We start from the raw sequence: 18,356 nt of genomic DNA on the forward strand, positions 1-18,356 counted from the left end.
TTAATTCTCTCAACCATCTTAAAGAATATATACTATTAGGATCTGCGTCTTGCAGCGACAAAGCCGAGGTTCAGGGGACTTGGGCCATTTGTTTAGCAGGTCAGAAGGCCAGAAGGTGCAGCCAGGGATACAGAAGTCACTCCAGAGCTCGAAACCTTAAATTCTGCACGCACCTTCCTCATCCCGGGTTGCTCAGACGATTCCTCGGGGTGGCTTGGGGTCCAGGAGCCCGAGTTCATCGTTTCCCGCCTTAACGGCGACTATGGTAACGCTGTAACTGACGGTGCTGGAAGGTGGAGGCACCGTCCCCAGAACCATTTCCTCCTGGCAGTCCAGAAGGACCAGGAGGTAACTGCAAGCGGCCCGCGAGCAGCCCCCGGCCGGCCCAGCCCAGCCTAGCACCAGGCCCCTCGGGACCCGCCAGGGATGCCGGCCTCGGGGCAGGAGGCGGGGGCTCGCCGTCGCGCGCAGTCTTTCCTCGGAAGCCTCTGCCACCCCCGGGTACCTCGCGTCCCCGCGAAAGCACCTCAGACCCCGGCCCCTCTGCCCCGGGGCCACTCTGACCTGCGGTCTCCCTAACCCCTGCCGCAGCTGCTCTTCGCTTCCGCCTCGCGCCTGCCGGAAGTGACGAACCGGACGCGTCGCTCTTCCCATGGAGGGGCGGGGAAGGAAGATGGCGGCGCCCAGCAACCGGTGAGGAGAGAGGACACGGGGCTCCCAGGGGGCGGCTGGACTCTTGCGTGATGGCCGCATCCCCGCACACTCTCTCCTCACGCCTCCTGACAGGTACTGCACCCCACCTCGGGCACGGATTTGGGGGAATTCTCTTCTCGTTGCCACGTGCGACACCGTGGTTCCGCCTGTCTGCAACCTTGGGAGCCCTTGGCGAGGTCGGCTGGGGCATCGGTGAGGGAAGTGACCTTCGGGGCTGCCTGAAGTGAAGGGGCCTCGGAGCTAGGGCCTAGTCTTGCATTGGGGTTCCGGTGGTCCGCACACCGCGTCCATCTCCTAGCTCCCGGAGGTGGGTAGGGAACGCGATGTCTGGTGCGTCTTTCAGTTTTCAGAGGCTGGAGGTTCAGGAGAGAGGAACCTGGGGGCTCCCCGAGCCTCTTGGCTTCTCAGGGCCTTAGGTTCTAGCGATGTGTAAGTTACTCGTACGTTGCACTTATAAGAACCTGGCAAGTGCTTTGCTTCCCCGCCGTCCCCCCACCCCCCCCAACCCCCCAACCCGGAAGCCTTGTTCCAATATAAAGGGTCATAATGACAATAATAAAGACGGTGATCACCTCGGACTGCGGGCCATAACCATCCCCCGCCCCCCAGGTTTTTGTCTTTCTACCATTAGCGTGGTCCCTGCTATAATCCCACCAGGCAAGGACCTGTCACAATTATGTGTTTAGTGTAGATGTGCTTTCTTGCCCTTTGCCTGGGTCTCAGCTCGAATGTTTCCTGTTAAGAGAGGCTTGAGCACACTATCTAGGTAGAACCCCTGGCCCTCTCTTATCACATCACCCTCTTTCCTTCATTATGGTTAGAACAGCCTTTGATTGCTTGCTTATAACCAATTTACTATGTTTCTCCCAACTGCAAGATTGAATCTTGTAAAGGCTGGGATGGTTTCTGTCTGGTTCATCTCTGTCCCCAGTGCCCGAAACAGTACCCGGTGTGCATTGTTGGTGCTGAGTAATTGTTTATAAATGAATGAAATTTGTCCTGATGGAGACATTAAAGTGGAGGTTAGGCATTGTTTTGTCCCCAGTGGTTTAGGGTGATAACTGATGTGTGGGAAATGTGTCACTGATTGTCCATATTCAAGATGGACTCCCTTTGGAAATCCCAGAAACTTTTTTTATTGGCTGAGCCACTGGATTTGTGAGGTCTTAGTTGCCCAACCAGGGATCAAACTCAGGCCCATGACAGTAAGAGAATGGAGTCCTAAACACTGGACCTTCAGTGGAATTCCCATCTGGCAATATTGATCACAATTACTCTGAAATTCCTTTTTCTTCTTTTCTCCTAATATTGTTATTCTGTGTGTCTATTTTGGCTGTGTGATCTCAGGGCATATCAACTGTATTTTCTGGAATTGAGTTTACTCCTCTATAAACTGAGGCTGTTAAGCTAGATGATCTCAAAGGTCTCTTCTGGTTCAAAGGGCTCAAAGAGGGTGAGAAATGGGAGTGTGTATAGATGATTAAAACAAGATTAACAGAGATTTGAGCATTGTTGAACCTGGGGGATCAGTAATGCGGGCTCATTGGATTCTTCTGCTATTGCATATGATTGGAATTTTCCACGATGAAACATTTTATTTGAAGGATCTGTGGTTCTTTTTGAATTTGTTACCTTCTCCCATCCCTGACTGTGAATGTTCGATTCTGACCCTAGACGGTCAATCTCAGACCTTCTCCCATCCCTGACTGTGAGTGTTCAATTCTGACCTGAGACACTCATTCTCAGACAGCTCATCCTTTCTTAGTGCTGTAATTACCTCCTCTGTAGGGAGGTTTTTTCCAGCATACATTGCTCAGGATGGGGTGCTTTTCTGCTTTCATTTCTGTATTTTCAGCTTCCTATAGGACAGATCTACCTCACTACTCAGAATTCCCCAGTTCAGGAAGTGGGCTGCTTATGGTTCAAATGGTTTGTTGCTGGATCTGTCTTTTTGATGCTGGTATGGGAGGAATTAATAGACAGCTTGGCTTCCTGAAGCTATGAACCAAAAGATCACCAAAAGATCTGCTATTAAGTGGTCTGTGCAGCCTGCTATGATACACTTGGAAGGTCTACTGTAAGTGCTTGGTATGGAAGCAGCATGGTGGGAAGCGGGCAGAAAGGTTCACTGGGACTGTGTCAGGTGTCTACGTGCCCTCCTGGGTCTGATCATGCCCGACTGTTCTTCAAAAGCTTAACAGTGTTTTATAGCCACTGAAAACTTTCAGAACCTTTCCATTTCATATCCACGTACTTCATTTTTAAAGCCCTACAATCTTGACTCAGTGTTGATGGTGAATAATGGATGTGATCATTTGTGTCCAGATTTTTAATGCATTTGTTATAAGCCATGTGTACCTTCAAACCTATATTTCTTTACACAGGGCCAAAATGTCTTTAAATTTCTGGACACTGATTGTTTTGACTAAATGAAGTATTTTCATCATTTAAAAGTGCTGTTTCCAAGCTGGTTTTGTTTCCATAAAGTCTCATTTTTAATCCACATAATCTTGAGAGATATTTTCCAAGATGGTTCTTTTCCTCCCAGGAACATACATTTCTCAGTGGACCAGTGGAACTCACAACTGATTTTGAAATTAAGGTGTAGAACGATAAAACTTGGTGTCTTCTTGATATAACCTTTTAATATTGAAATCCTGTTATCCCAAAGAACAATGTCAAGGCAAGAAAGGAAAAATACATACCATCAAGAAAAAGATAGACTATCAGAGGACTAAATTCAAAGGAAATTTCAATCAGTGGACTGATTTCAACACTACCATTCCTTCCTATACACATATACAGACACCACATATTCATGGATGTGGAAAATAAGCATGTCGTATTTACCTGAGGGCTGAGGATATGATTTCAGTGAAGAGGAGACCAATCTAAGACAATTGCCGTGGTTACCATGGGGTGGTGATAGCTCTCCTTCCCCCTGTCGAGGTGAGCAATGTGGGCGACTAAGTCGTCAGCCCTCAATCTCATTCTTATATGGAAGACAGTCCGCTGGCTGTTGTAGCAGAGGTCAGGACAGAGTCTCCGCTTTCAGTGAACTAAAAAAAAAAAAAAATGATGCAGAAACAATCTGCATTAAGAAGTGCTACAAAAAAGAGTATGGAATGATAGACTACTTGAAAGAAACTTCGACATTTGACAGGCAGAGTGGAAACAGGACGCTGCAGGCAAGGAGATGCATAAACAAAGATGAACAAACTGAAATCGTGGGGCAGGACAGTGAGTCACACGTACATGTTTGGGCAAATGACGTGTATTCTGGGCTTCAGAAAGAAACCCTCTGGCTCTGTGGGACTGGGATTGGAGAGGAAAGGAGTTAACCAAAGTCCGGACGTGTGGTTTGCATCCCACAACTCTGCGGTATCCAAGTGTGAGATGATAAGGGTCTGTATCTCTCAGCGGCAGGGAAAGAAGTGGACAGATTTGACCAGTGTTTCCGAGTTGACTGGAGCTGATGGTTATTAGGTGATGAACGAAGAGTTCAAGGTGGTCTTGGAATCTCAAGTAGGCGATGGTTTTATCTGCAGTAGAGGACAGAGTAGAGATAAGGGTGAGACTAAAGTGTTCTGAGAGACATATTACAAGCCATCCACGTGGAGATCCTCAGCAGATGGAAACAGGCATAGCAACTCTAGAAATGGCTTGAAGATTAAAAATTACCCTAGGGTTTGAGGAACGGAGAAGTGATGGGTAAGACTTAAAAGAAGGGGGCGGCAGGGAATGTCTGTGCTGTGTTCCTGTCGGAGGCTTTCCCAGGATGGGGCTTTACACAGAAGCATTGGGTTTGTTGATATTTGAGAGAAGGTTTAGAGACGAATGACTAAAAGCCACATTTGGATATACCAAAAATAGCTTCTTCCTAACTAGCTTGATAGAGTCATACTTTAGTGAGAGCAATTTCCTCTGTCTTTTAGTTGGCTTACCCGATATGGCCAAAATATTAATCTGAAATTTATTTTCTGGTTTACTCTTATTTCCTGGAGAAAGAAATGGCAACCCGCTCCAGTATTCTTGCCTGGAGAATCCCATGGATGGAGAAGCTTGGTGGGTTACAGTCCATGGGGTCTCAAAGAGTCAGATACGACTGAGGGACTTCACTCACTTTACAGTTATTTATTGAGAAAAATTGGGCTTCTCATTTTATCCTCTTTAGAAAGTGACCAAGCTGATTGTTTTACATTTGATTCTCTAAGAGATTGATGGTTTGGTCATTTCAATGTTTGATGTAATAAAAGCATAATTATCTTGAGGGCTTGCCTGTTGGCTTAGACAGTGAAGAATCTGCCTGCAATGCAGAAGAGCCAGGTTTAATCCCTGGGTCAGAAAGATCCCCTAGAGAAGAGAATGGCTACCCACTCCACTATTCTTGCCTGGAGAATCCCTTGGACAGAGGAGCTTGGTGAGCTACAGTTCATGGGGTTGCAAAGAGTTGGACACGACTGAGTGACTAACACTTTCACTTTTAATGATCCTGAGATGAACAAGTTCCCTAACTGCTGGAGAATTATACTCGGACAGTGAGCAGGGCCGATCAATAACCATTCATTCATGAGTCTGAATCAGATCATTTCAGAGTTCTGACCCATCATACATGCACTGCCCACCGGTGCTGGCTCTGCTTCTGGGTAGGTCTAGTCATCGCTTCGAAGAAGGCAATGGCACCCCACTCCAGTACTCTTGCCTGGAAAATCCCATGGACAGAGGAGCCTGGTGGGCTACAGACCGTGGGGTCACTAAGAGTCGGACACGACTGAGCCACTTCACTTTCACTTTTCACTTTCATGCATTGGAGAAGGAAATGGCAACCCACTCCAGTGATCTTGCCTGGAGAATCCCAAGGACAGGGGAGGCTGGTGGGCTTCTGTCTATGGGGTTGCACAGAGTCGGACACGACTGAAGCGATGCAGCAGCAGCAGCAGCAGCAGCAGCAGTAGTAGTCATCGCTTGGTGATACATAATGGCCGTTTTAATTTTTTTCCTCTTTCTTTGATAGGCTGGGGAGGAGGATGCATCTGGTATCTAGAAAGAAGAGTCACGCGGGAGTCACCTCGTAGGTTCCTGCATCTTCTCAGGAACGTCAATCAGCAGTGGGTCACATTTCAACACTTTAACTTCCTCCGGCACATGGTAGGTTCAGAAGACCGTGCTCACTGGGCTCTCTGCCTGTACTTTCCCTGTACAAGGGGATTTCAGAAATTCCTGTTGTCAGAAGAGCTGCAACAAGTACTCGTTGAAAAAGACTTTTATTTCCTGCCCTCTTAAGTTTTTCCACAATGTTAATCCCTTGTTTTGATTATGCTTAACTGAAACCAGAATAACTCTGGTGTCTTGAGTTTAAAGTATGATCTCAACCTTATTGATTAAGTCTGGAGAAAGACAGAAAGTTGCTGGCGTGTTTTGAGTAGGCCACAGTTAGGAAAAGCTGAACTGTATAATTCATCTTTTTTAATTCTTTAAAGTTCTGTGAATACATCAGTAATACAGAAATTATTGCTTCAAGAGTAGGACCTCCCTGTTTTCTTATATCAGCAGTGAGATTCAAACATGCACTTCTGAACAGATTCAAACAAATTGAGTTCTTGTGATTTTCTGGGCATTTTACAGTGGGCATTCATAATATAGCTCAGTCTGTTTGTAGACCTTGGACCAGGTTGACTCCATGTTGTCGTCAGCATGGTAACTTACATTTGCCACTTTCTCAAATCATAAAGTATCGCAGAATGAAGAAACCACAGCTAAAAACTCATAATTTCAGTGCAAGCATGAAAGAATAGCAAATTCATAATCTGAAGTCCTATTTGATATTTCTCTTATCTTTTTTTTTTAACCTTACAGTGTCCATGTTAGCTTTTAAAATCTTTTAACTTAATAAAACTCATTTTGATGAGAGATTTTAGTTTCTAGTAATAATCAGACTTATAAAGTTGGGGATGGAGGATAATGGATATTTAGAAGAGAAACTCAAATATATAGGGTGCTTTTTTTATGTAAACAGAACTCTGAATTCATTCCTGAGTTTGTAAGTCCTTCCTCAGACAAGTGTATGTAATTTCAAGCCTTTGCAATGTAATTGGAAAAAGTCACTTAGCTAGTTATCAGGAAAGGGCTTCAGTTCTAGGAGCACCTGTAACTAACTAGTTTTCTATTCTTGGCTCTGTTAGATTGTTTCCAAGCCTTGGTTTCCTCATTTGAAAATTAAAGTGAGAGATACTAGTAATCATCTGTCTTCTTTCACAGTTTTTGAGAAGACTGACTGAGACATGATCCTATAAAGTCTAACGATATATGTTGTTTAAAACTGTGAAGTGCCTCATGGATGTTAGCCACAGTTAAGTGGCTCCTTTTTGCCAGTTAGGTAACAGAGGTTGTCTGAGTCTTCAGCCCAGTTCTCTCCACACACCCACTGCCCTGATGGTCCTGAGCCCTGGGTTGTGGCCCCCTCTTGGAGCCTCTCTCTGCACTACTGCCTGGGCCACAGGGAAAGTCAGCAGGTTGACTTGGGCTCTTGAGTCTAGAAAACTTTTGCACTGTATTTGGAATGTTAAACCTGCGGCTTCTGAGTCTATGTTGGGGGAAATCCTGGGGGAGATGAATAAGAAATCAGTTTATCTTTCTTTCAGGGAACTTAAACCCCTAGGATTTTTTCTAAGTCATAGAATCTGAAAACCAGTTAATTGTCCTCTCCATATCTTAGTAGAGTGACCCTCATGTAACATACTCTAATAGGAGTTATTTCAGCGAGTCTTTATAAAGGTGTAGGAACATCTTTTAAGTACTGTAGAAGTCGGACTGATGTAAAGTGTTATTGAACAACCACATAAGAGCATTTTGGGCCTCAGTTTCCTTAAGTTATGTGTACCTTTTTTTTTTTTTTTTAAATTCAGTATGTCACACAACTAAACAGAAGCCTGAAGCAGCAAATAAAACCGAAGCCAGAACCAGCAGAATCTCCTTTCCTTGAAAAAACTTCTTTGGATGAGGCTAAAGCCGAAATATGCGAGATGAGACCTCTTGTACCCCCCAGCCTGTCTCTGTCCAGAAAGCCAAGTGAAAAAGCATTGATAGCACTAGAACCCACCTCAGTAATTGAGGGGTCCATAGATCTGGGGAAAGAGACGAAAGAAGAGAAGCAGTGGAAAGAGATGAAGCTGCGTGTGGATGATTTGCCAGGAATTCTGGCCCGGCTGTCCAAAATCAAACTCACAGGTACCTTGGGATTTACTTGAAACTATTCTTGTAGTTAAACAAACTACTAATTTTTTTACTGCCCCTGAAGGAATATTTTAAACTGTAGATCCTCTTTTAGTATTTTTTCCTCTTTTCAACTTAATTGGGATTTGAAATCAAATTTTTGGAATTTTGTTTATGCAGAATTGTAAATAGTATTACCGTGAACATATTGTGGCCTTCCTTGGTGGCTCAGTGGTAGAGAATGGCAACCCACTCTCAGCATTCTTGCTTGGAGAATTCCTATGGATAGAGGAGCCTGGTAGGCTACAGTTCATGGGGTCGCAAAAAAGTCAGACACAACTGAGAGACTAAACAACAACAACACATTGTACTAAAAAGAGTCTGTTACTTGCAGTTAAACGGAATGTCTGTCCTGTTTGCTTCCGTGTCTTTTGTGTGTTTACAGCTGCTGTCCTGTAAAGACGCAGTAAGAGAATGTAGCCCGATTCAGTTCTGAAACCAAGAAGGGCTGCATTGCTGGGCTTGATGGGCCGTGGACCCACAGGCGCCGGGACCCCCAGCTCACTGCTGTGGTTGCTTCTCATAGGGCCTCTGGGATTGTCCCACGTTCCCAGGGATGTAGATTGCTTCTCTGCAAAGAGGTTTGGTACCAGATGTTTTTGCTGAAGCCTAGCAGACTGCACCAAATTTTATTGTATCTGCTTGGGTATTAACCCATGAGTCATGTCGTTGGGTTGTTACAGCCACCCTGGGAGTCTGGCCGAGCTTTATTGTCACCTCATCTAATAGCTCAACCTCAAAATGGCTTATTCTGTGCTAATCCTGTTAGAAGGCATGTTCTGGCCCACCCTGCAGACTGAAGGCCTGGTCTCTCCTTTCCTTCTTGGATAAGAATGGTGGTGGTTCAATTGCTCAGTCCTCTCTGACTCTTTGCGACCCCATGGACTACAGCCTACCAGGCTCCTCTGTCCATGGGATTTCCCAGGCAGGAATACTGGAGTGGGTTGCCATTTCCCTTCTCCAGGGGATCTTTCTGATCTATGGATCAAACCTGCGTCTCCTGCATTGCAGGTGATTCTTCACCGCCAGAGCCACCAGAGAAGCCCTTGGATGAGAATAAGGTGAAGAATACAGGTGGGGAATGGGTGGATAATATAGTAACACTACGTATTCTTGGAGGACAGAAAGTGGTCAGTAATATTACTGAGGCAGAATTGGGAAAGGAACAGATGAGACAGAGCATTTTCGGAGTAGAGAAAATCAGGGAAAAAGTAGTGGTTGGTTGTTTGTTTTTCAAGAGTTGAGCCTGAAATTCAGGGTAGAAGGAGGTAAAGAGATGACTTCTTTCCTCAGCCACCAAGCTCACTTTAAATCTTTTTGGAGGGATGACAGATAGACACAGGAATTTGACAAAGGAGCTGAGGATCACAGTCAGACTTGCACAGGGTAACTAACAGTGGGCCTGATCACAGGTGCTGTCTGTGTGTCTCACGATGGCTGAGCAGTCATCACATTCCTGCAGAAGTTACCTTGTGTCACTTACACAAGCAGTGTGCGAATCATGTGTTGACATGTTAAGAATGACCCCAGATATAATCGTAAGGATGTCACCCTCAAGATGAGACCGCTCTGTCTGCAGGTGTCGGAAGCGAGTTCCCCCAGCAGCGGGACCGTCTTTCTCTGTGTGCACTGCAGTATCTCCCACCCGCCTGGCACATTACTTCTCTTATCACCCCACTTCTGTCAGTAACACCAGCGTTCTTCACTTCCCCCAGATGGGAAACCCTGGAGTCAGTCTTAATTCCTTGCTCTCTGTGGAGAGCGTCGTCTCCAGTCTCACCTCCTTCGTTAGCCCTGTGAGGTTCTGCACCCCCTCTCCGCAGGCTGAGGTCCAGAACTCCTGAGGCATGTGGTCCTAACTACCCTTTCTGTCCCATCTTCCTGCCGTACTGACTTTCCTTTTCTCATCTACTCATAACCAACTCAAGAGTACCTTCCCTTCCCTTCATGATGCCTCCTGCCTGGACTCTGCCCGAGTTTAAAGGAACATGGTAACCTAGAATGATTAAGCTCCTCCCCAGAAACAGGCTTTTTCCCTTTCCCCTGTCCCCCATTCCCACCCCTGTCCTAGCAGCTGGGCGTGTCCGTCCTCCCCACCGTGCTCAGTCCTCCCGCCTCCCTGGAGACCAGTCTGTCCCCATATCCAGTCAGATCCTTTCAAGGGTTTTCCCTTAGTCCTGCTCTGGCCTGTTCTTGGCAGTCAATAAATAAAGAACATCAGTATTTCATCCATCACATGCATGAAAATATTTCTGTCACATTTTGCCTTTTCTTTTTTTTCTTTTTGCTTTTTCTGTTTATGATGTTTACTTGGTGATGTTTTGTTCTGTTTTATTTTGCCCCATTGGAATTTTTAACTTTCATGTATTAAGCCTTACTGGTTTTTTTAATGCTTAGAAATATTTTCAGCACCCTGAGGTTATAGAAGCCTTCACTTGTGTTTTTTTCAGGCACTTCTATATTTTTACTATATTCTTTAAGGTTTGGGGACCATGTCGGAGGTATTTCACCATAAGGTGTAGGAGTGACTGAGAAAACTGGTGATAGCATCGTCGAGCGAGGCTTGCCTCTTTTTGTAAATAAAGTTTTATTGGAACGTAGCCACAGCTGTTGGTTCTGTGCTCATGGCACACAACCTTGGCAGACTTGAGTCATTGCCTTAGAAAAGTCGTGGCCTGGAAAGTGAGTGTAGTGACCTCTGGGCCAGAGTCCCTGCTCTCAAGTCATTGCTCTTACTAGTTTAGTGACCTTGAGCAAGTTCCATATGTCTGTGCCTCAGTTTACCCATCTGTAAAGTGGAATTAGTAATGATAACTTACTTCCTAGGGGTGTACTGAATGTTAAATGGAACGACATCTGGAAACTGCATAGAGGCGACCATGTTAAAACCTACACACTCGTTTCTTAAATAAAAAATAAATGCATCACCCGGGTGATGTAACTTGCAGGCCCTTGAGTTTTTGCTGCCCTGCCCTTGGAGAACTTCCAGCAAAGACTGGATGAATGATTGTGTTGAGACTTAAGAATGGCAGTACTGAAGGGAGGAGAACCAGGTGTGAGGGGAGGGCAGTACTGGACACACGGAATTGGAGTTGCCCAGGGAACGCTAGCTGTGAAGGACAGGACCCCCGGGCTGGAAGAGCATAGGGTCTTCAGCATAGGGTTGACCTGAAGCCATGGTGGTGAGCAGGTCAGGTGTAAAGTGGCCAGAGCAGAAAGCCAAGGACAAGACTTTGGGGCCAGTCCGCTTTTAAGGACTGGGCAGAGTGTGTAATGGGGCCTGCAAGGGAATATGTGGTCAGAGGAAGGGAAACAGGAGAGGGCTTAATCACGGAAGGGCCCATAAAGGAAGTGATCAACACTTAAATGCTAGAGGTCTCCTAGGAAGCCTGGCCATGGAGTTGTTTTATCTGGCAGTTAGGAAGTCAACATTGACAGGCTGCTAAATCAGGAACTAATTATCAGTGTTTCTTCTTCTTAGAGTCTCAAATGAGGTACTTTTAAATATTTAATTTCGAATGACGTCTTAAAGTTTGTTTTCATAATGCTTAGTTCTTTAGGGGTATATGGGAAAGGGTGACAGTTGGTTTAGGATCAGTTTGGGGGCTTAGCGGGAGCATCTTCCTTCCTTCCAGCTGTTGTATTGCTTTTTCTGTTCTGTACCTTTAGAGTGATGTGTATCCAAGCAGGGCTTCATCCTGAAAACGTGGTCTGAAATCTCCAGCCATGACTAAATCGCTCTTTAGCGGCGGTTGTGCAGTGTGTAGGATGTGCCTCAACTCTTCAGTCTGCTGAGAAGCTCGCATGGCACATGTGTGTGTTCCCGTGGCGCTTCCTGGACACCATCCCCAGGGATCAGATCCCGGAGCCTTGGGACGGGACCTGGAGCTCTGCACCTTGGCACGGGTGCAGATGATTGCATGCTGGTGGTCCTGGGCCACCCTTCGAGAAACTGAGGGAGGCGATGTGCTGGCAGAGGGCCAGCACAGACCCCCATGGTCTGGCGGGCGTGGAGGGCTCACCCCCTCCTTCCCGTGAGAGCCTGAGCAACCCTAGCCATGACTGGCATGGGAGCAGCTGTAGGCAGGGGGTTGGGGGGGGAGGTCTGGACCACACAGGAGAGGTGTGCACGGGCAAGATGCACACGTGGGTCGGGGAGCAGCCTTCCCTGCAGCCACAGATGGAAAAGTCCCGGCAGTAAACGTCTCTTGTATCATTTTATATATTCCCTGCCCCCAGTTTCTGGATGAGCTAATTGAATTCAAGTCATTTCCTTCTGCTTATTCCATTTAAAGAGGCAACACCCTTCGAGTGACCCCAACTCTCTTATTTGACCTCTTACCTCCCTGTTTATTTTATGACTTGAATTCATACATGTCTTGGAGTCTGCAGGATTTTTTTTTTTTTTTTTAAAGAAAATCCCTGGTGTTTATCAATTGGTTTCTTTTGGACTCTTTACATCTTGGGCAATTCATTTATAGGTCATGATAGCCAAGGCAGAAATACCTGGGAGGCAGCTATCACTTTGATAGAACTTGTCTTTCTTCCTTTGCCTCCTTCGTGTATAGCTGTAACACACCAAGGATAATAAGCTGTAGACTAAGGAAGAGCCGTGTAGTGACCATGTGTCCCATTCATCTGTAGGACAGCAGAGTAGCAGCAGGATGGGGCTTTTGCATTTATACCAGGATCTGGGCCAAAGTCTGAAGGAGCTAATGCCGTTTAAAGATTTGTTTTTTTTCTATGAAAGGAAGTAAGACTGAGTTTATAAAGAAGTTATAGTGTGTCTCCCTTGAGTTTCTCTTGCCAGCCGAGCTATTTACAATATGTTTTTGGAGTTTGTTGCAAGGACCACACTGGGGTGAAGAAATTTTATTTGGATTAGGATCATAAGACACTTTGGTGACTCAACCAAGTTAACACTTAATATGGGTCAATAAAAAGCAGAAATGTTTTCCTGAATAATGTCTGTGCTGAAAAGCTGCAGCACGTTTTTTTTTTTTTTTGAGACCAGAACACTAAAATAATTTGTTTATTGAAGCCAATAGATTAGGCTGTTGACAGAACTGATGTGAACTGCAGCCTGCTAGTTTTTGGACTTCTTTCTCCGGAACCTAGAATGCTGTTTTTTATTAAAAGGAAAAAAAAAAATAAAAACCCCAAGAATAGAGGATGCAATTTTATTTTAGGTTGCTTATAGTTTTTAAAGGTCAATGTATTATAATTATCAGCTCTCAGATACCACATAAAAGATTTTTCACATTTTCCTAAAAATACTGTGTTATAGTTTCTTAAATTTTAATATATATTTTGAAATAATTACCTTAATATTTGTATGCTTGATAAATGTTAAAGCAGTATTTGCATTACTGAGTTTTACTTTTAGAACAAATAGAAAATACAGAAAAGCCAAAATGGGAAGGATGGGACTCTCCTTATAATTCTAAATATAATCATCCAAGTGAGACCTGTTTTGATGATTTTGGTGTATTCTAGAATGTCTTTCTGGGGCTTCCCTGGCTCAGGAGACCTGGGTTTGATCCCTGGGTCGGAAAAATCTCCTGGAGAAGGGAATGGCTACCCATTCCAGTATTCTTGCGTGGAAAATCAACCCCATGGGCAGAGGAACCTGGCGGGCTACAGTCCATGGGGTCTCAAAGAGTCGGATACACCGAACAACTAACACGCACACACAGAATGTTTTTCTATACATGCCATTCAAATACTTTTGCTTTTTAAACAAAAATAAGATCATAATGTAAATGTTTTCTACAGTTAAAAAAAAAATCCTAATTCTGTGAATATCTTTTTGTGCCACTGTTTTTGGCGGCCTTTTCTTTTAATAAGTGATGTTTTGTGAAGATACAAAAGCGCACGAGAACACCCCTCCCAGTGTGACGTGGCATCCCTGGGTGCCTCTTTTGCGTTTTCAGCTGGAGGACGGAGACTCTCAGTCTGTTACTGGTAACACATTCCTGTGGCCTGAAGGAGGTGCAGAGGGAGCCACCAGCAAGGGAACTTCTGCTCTAAAGAGGTTTTTCCAGTGTGGCTTTGAAACCACCGTGCCAGCGCCCTGCTTCCCAAGTCTGGTTTCTCCCATGGTCTGCCTCCACTCTCAGCACACAGGGTGTCTGTGCTCAGCGTGTTCTCCAGCGCCCCTGCCAGGCATACCCTCTGTGGGGGGCCGTGTGGGTGGGGGCCTGCCCGTCGGGTTGAGGGCCTCCGCGTCATCTCCACCTCGACTCGGTGAGAACGACATCAAGGAGGGCTCTGCATCCTCTCTGCTCCGGCCCCTTCTCTCTCCTTTCCAGGGGGCGCAGCTGCCCCAGCACAGTCCTGCTGTTGCATAAAGTGGGTCCAGGTCACCACAGTTCACCCTGGCCTCTGCTCCTCATTCCTCACCCTCCACAGCAGCCAGAAAAACAGCGTCCCCTCAGATAGCCTTTATTCCCCTCCCAGGCAGCATTAGTGGTAAAGAACCCACCTGTCAATGCAGAAGGCATGAGAGACTCGGGTTTAACCCCTGGGCTGGGAATATACCCTGGCGAAGGGCACGGCAACCCACTCCAGTGTCCTTGCCTGGAGAATCCCATGGACAGAGGAGCCTGCCAGCCTATAGCCCATAGGGTCACAAAGAATCGGACACAACTGAAGCAACTCAGCACACACCACACATCCATTTTCTCACCAGTTGGTCATTTTCTGCTATTCAAATAGTGAAAGGCACAAGTCATCCTTCAGCATCTGTCTTCAGTTTCATCTCATCTGCACTGTATTTAACAAACATTTCTTGAGGGTTTTAGTATCCACTCTTTACCTAATTTATTGCTGATGTAGGTTTTTCTCTAATTTTCATTTTTATTCCATCATTTCAGTTGGTTTCTGGTGGGAGCGGGCCATGTAGATGCTTCAGCCAGTGTTCCAAGTTAGATGAAAACTATTTTTATCTGGGCTATTCTGTTTTCTGATGATGTCACTGCTTTAAATACAGTTTGAGATTAATTCTTTCCCAGCTCAGCTACCAGAGAAAGAGCCCAAGATTAATTGGATTGATTTTAAGTATGAGATGGGTGGTAGATGCTAGAGGAATGTAGAGCTAAATTTCATGAGGATGGTAATCATTCTCAAAAATGCATTGACAGCTTTTATGAAGAGAAAGAGAAGAAGCTATGAGTTGAGAATGGGCTCAGCTGCATGTAAGTGAAAACCTGAAGAACAGTGACTTAAGCAGATGAAGGGTTTATATACTCTCTATCAAGGAGTCTGAGATTAGGAGTCGAGAGCTAGTGCTCAGGGATTTTGTTAACATAGTTGGCCCCTGCTCTTTGCTCTATTCTCATTAGCTTCTGGCTCTTGTCCTCAAGTAGTAGCCACGAGGTGGCTGCCACTCCCCCCTCATCATGTTGTATTCCAGGCAGAAAGAATGAAGATGGGGATGATGTGGAAAGGCAGAAACCTCCTTAACAAGACTTGGCCTTTTTAGGGAATTCGCTGGTGGTCCAGTGGCTAGGATTCTGTGCTTTCACTGCCGAGGGTGCGGGTTCAGTCCCTGGTCCAGGAGTTAAGATCGAGCAAGCCAGGGCAGGCTTTTTACTTGGGAGGGGAAGGTTTTGATAGGAATATCTCCTTAAATTTTATTGGCCAGGGCTGTACAGCAAGCATGGCTTCTCCAGCTAAAAGGGACGGGGTAAAGAATACCTCTATCATTCAAAAAAAGCAGAGCATCTAAGTCTAGCCTGGTCAATGCTGTCTGTAGCCAGCTTCCCTATGTCCTCACAGCACCCACCAGGCTGTCTTTTTATGCAGCACGTCCCCTCCCAGGAAGAGGATGCGGGCTGCCCAGATTTCCACCCCTAGTTTTCCAAAGACAGTAGAACCGCACCTCTAGATCTGCTGTGGGACCACACCACACATGGGCTTCCTGTGCGGCGTGTTTAAATAAAGCTGCTTTGCCGCCTCCGCCTATACTTTCCCAGGGCTGGTTATGGGTATGTGCCTGTCTGTCGGCAGTCTTCCCTGCCATCTTGATCATCAGGTACGTGTTTGAGACTCCTCCTGTGTGCTGGGGCACTGTCCTCACTGGACTGTGCCATGGAGGAAGACCAGCTGGCCCAAGGCTACACTGAATAGTTCAGGTTGATGGCGAAACTTCAGCAGAACAAAGAAGCGAGCCAGGCAGCCCCTCTTTCGCGCCTTTGTTACACTTAGAAGTCACTGAGGGCCTGTCATCCTGTTAAGTTGTCTTCTTTGCCCCGGATTCCATTATCCACCTGGAGAACTCCACTCCCTTTAATGTTTCTGAATCGCCACGTGTGGTCCGAGCTACTTGGAGTGCTTGTTAAAATGCAGATTCCTGTGCCTCGTCTCCATAAACTCTTTCACACTAGGTCTGGGATGGGGGCGTAGGAATCTGTATTTTAACGAAGGGCCCTGGTTGGCATGGTCCCCAGAACCTACTCTGAGAAACTATTATCCGAAGAATTCACTCAACACCCTTTCCACCACCTCAGCTTCATGCTCGGCAAACCACCTTGCTCCCCATTTCAAACAAAAATCGAGCTTTGGTTTTCATCAAGTGGGAACTCTTGGTTTATCTGGGTTCTCACAGGTCATTGCCTTTTCTCTTCTCTGCCTGTCTCTTCTCCTATCAGCCCCACCTCGTATCAGCAGCCAGCCGCATCTGTGGACCCGTGGTATTCTCTTAGGTTCTGCACACAGTCAGGCCTCCCCCGTCCCTGGCGGCTGTGTTAGGCGCATCTCTAGAGGGGACTGGACGATGGCTCCCCAGCCCTGCAGGTGCCTGATTATCATTCTGGGGTGTCCTCAAGGGCCTAGTTTCTAGTTCAGAGTGAAGTACGGTAGCATCTCACTTATTGAGGTTAAGGAATGAGAACCTTACAGGAGTGAATTTAAAAGGCTGCTGCCAGGTTATCGGTTTAAGTGCTAAAAAGTTTTTGCGTGGTAGCATTTTTTTTTATATCTTAAGCAAGGGATGGTAAATTTGGAGGTTAAGAATGAAAAGAGGAGTGCTAACATAGCAGTGTTTTGTTAAAACACAAGGCATGTTTTTTGACCTGTATTCACATGGGTGGTGCTCTCTTCAGAGGAGGTGGGCAGGCTGGCTGGTGCTCCCTTACGCCGTGGCCCTGTGTCGCTGTTTTTCTGCCTCTAGCACTCACACCTGGCCCTCCTGCCCATTCCCAGGCCAGCTCCTCCTCATCCTTTGTCTTCACCTTTGACCTCAGTTTGAGCAGGTGTCTAGGTCAGGAGCCCTTAGCTGTCACAGCGTCCATGACTCCACCCTCTGACGTGCTTCCGCGCTTTGCTGTTGTGCCTGTTGGCTTGTCTGAATCTCCACCAGCCTGTGGGCACCGTGAGGCAGGGACCACATCCATCTCCGTGGCTTGTTGCGTTCCCAGGGCCTCACTCCTGCCCTGCACATAATAGATACTCAAAAAATAGAAGCTTATGGGGAAAAAAGCTATAATGAACTCTCTTGCAAAAATTTGTAGAATTTAAAACAGCTTAGCTTTTTAAGTACAAATAATCATTTTCCTGTGATGTAATAGCTGAATATTTTGTTGTTGTTCAATCACTAAGTTGTGTCCAACTCTCTGTGACCCCATGGACCGTGGCACGCCAGGCTCCTGCGTCCTCCACCATCTCCCAGAATTAGCTCAAATTCATGTCCACTGAGTTGGTGATGCCGTCTAAACATCTCATCCTCTGTCACCCCTTCTCCTCCTGCCCTCAATCTTTCCTAGCATCTGGGTCTTTTTCAATGAGTCGGCTCTTCGCTTCAGGTGGCCAGGGTATTGGAGCTTCAGCTTCAGCATGAGTCCTTCCAATGAGTATTTAGTAGCAGCTGTAAAGTATTGTACCTGTGACAGGTGACCTTGGGCCACTGTGTTTCATATTTCTGTCTGCTTTTCACCATGTCACCCTCACCCGTTGTCATTGATATGAAACCGAGAACAATCTTCATTATTTTAGTAAAAACTGCTCAACTAACAGTTTCTTCTTGCCAAACTGATTTTTCAAAAGGATTGTTTTTACTTCTTAAAAGCTTAATAAGCATCAGTTTTATGGAAACTTCTTTTAGTTAATTACAAAGATCATAAAGTGTTGGTTATTGAGTCTACTGAGAAGAAATGTTTTTTTGTTGAAAAGGAAAACTAAAAATAGGATGTCAAAGTAGAAAAGCTTCGATGGTTCAAGGAAAAACTGTGATTGAAAGAACAATCTTAGGGTCTCTCTCAGTGTTGCCTAATTAACTTGGATGCAAACAGCTTTTCTGGATGTGTTTTTTTATACAGACCTGATGGCTATTTCATTTCCCTCTTCTGAATGCCGTGGATGCAAACCAAGTG

At 45.8% G+C, this 18,356-nt stretch overlaps 1 protein-coding gene across 1 annotated transcript in view; it reads left to right on the forward strand.

Annotated features, from left to right (window-relative positions):
• Positions 1-703: 703 nt before the first annotated feature.
• LOC133232122 (protoheme IX farnesyltransferase, mitochondrial) overlaps positions 704-18,356 on the forward strand; it is a 109,020-nt gene continuing 91,367 nt past the window's right edge. Inside the window, exons 1-3 of the mRNA XM_061391125.1 lie at positions 704-786; positions 5,729-5,862; positions 7,620-7,941. Coding sequence (XP_061247109.1) covers positions 744-786; positions 5,729-5,862; positions 7,620-7,941 — 499 coding nt within the window. The 5' untranslated portion in view covers positions 704-743. The remainder of the gene's footprint in view (positions 787-5,728; positions 5,863-7,619; positions 7,942-18,356) is intronic.

This window comes from Bos javanicus, chromosome 19 (genome assembly GCF_032452875.1).
Source record: "Bos javanicus breed banteng chromosome 19, ARS-OSU_banteng_1.0, whole genome shotgun sequence".
NCBI lineage: Eukaryota > Metazoa > Chordata > Mammalia > Artiodactyla > Bovidae > Bos > Bos javanicus.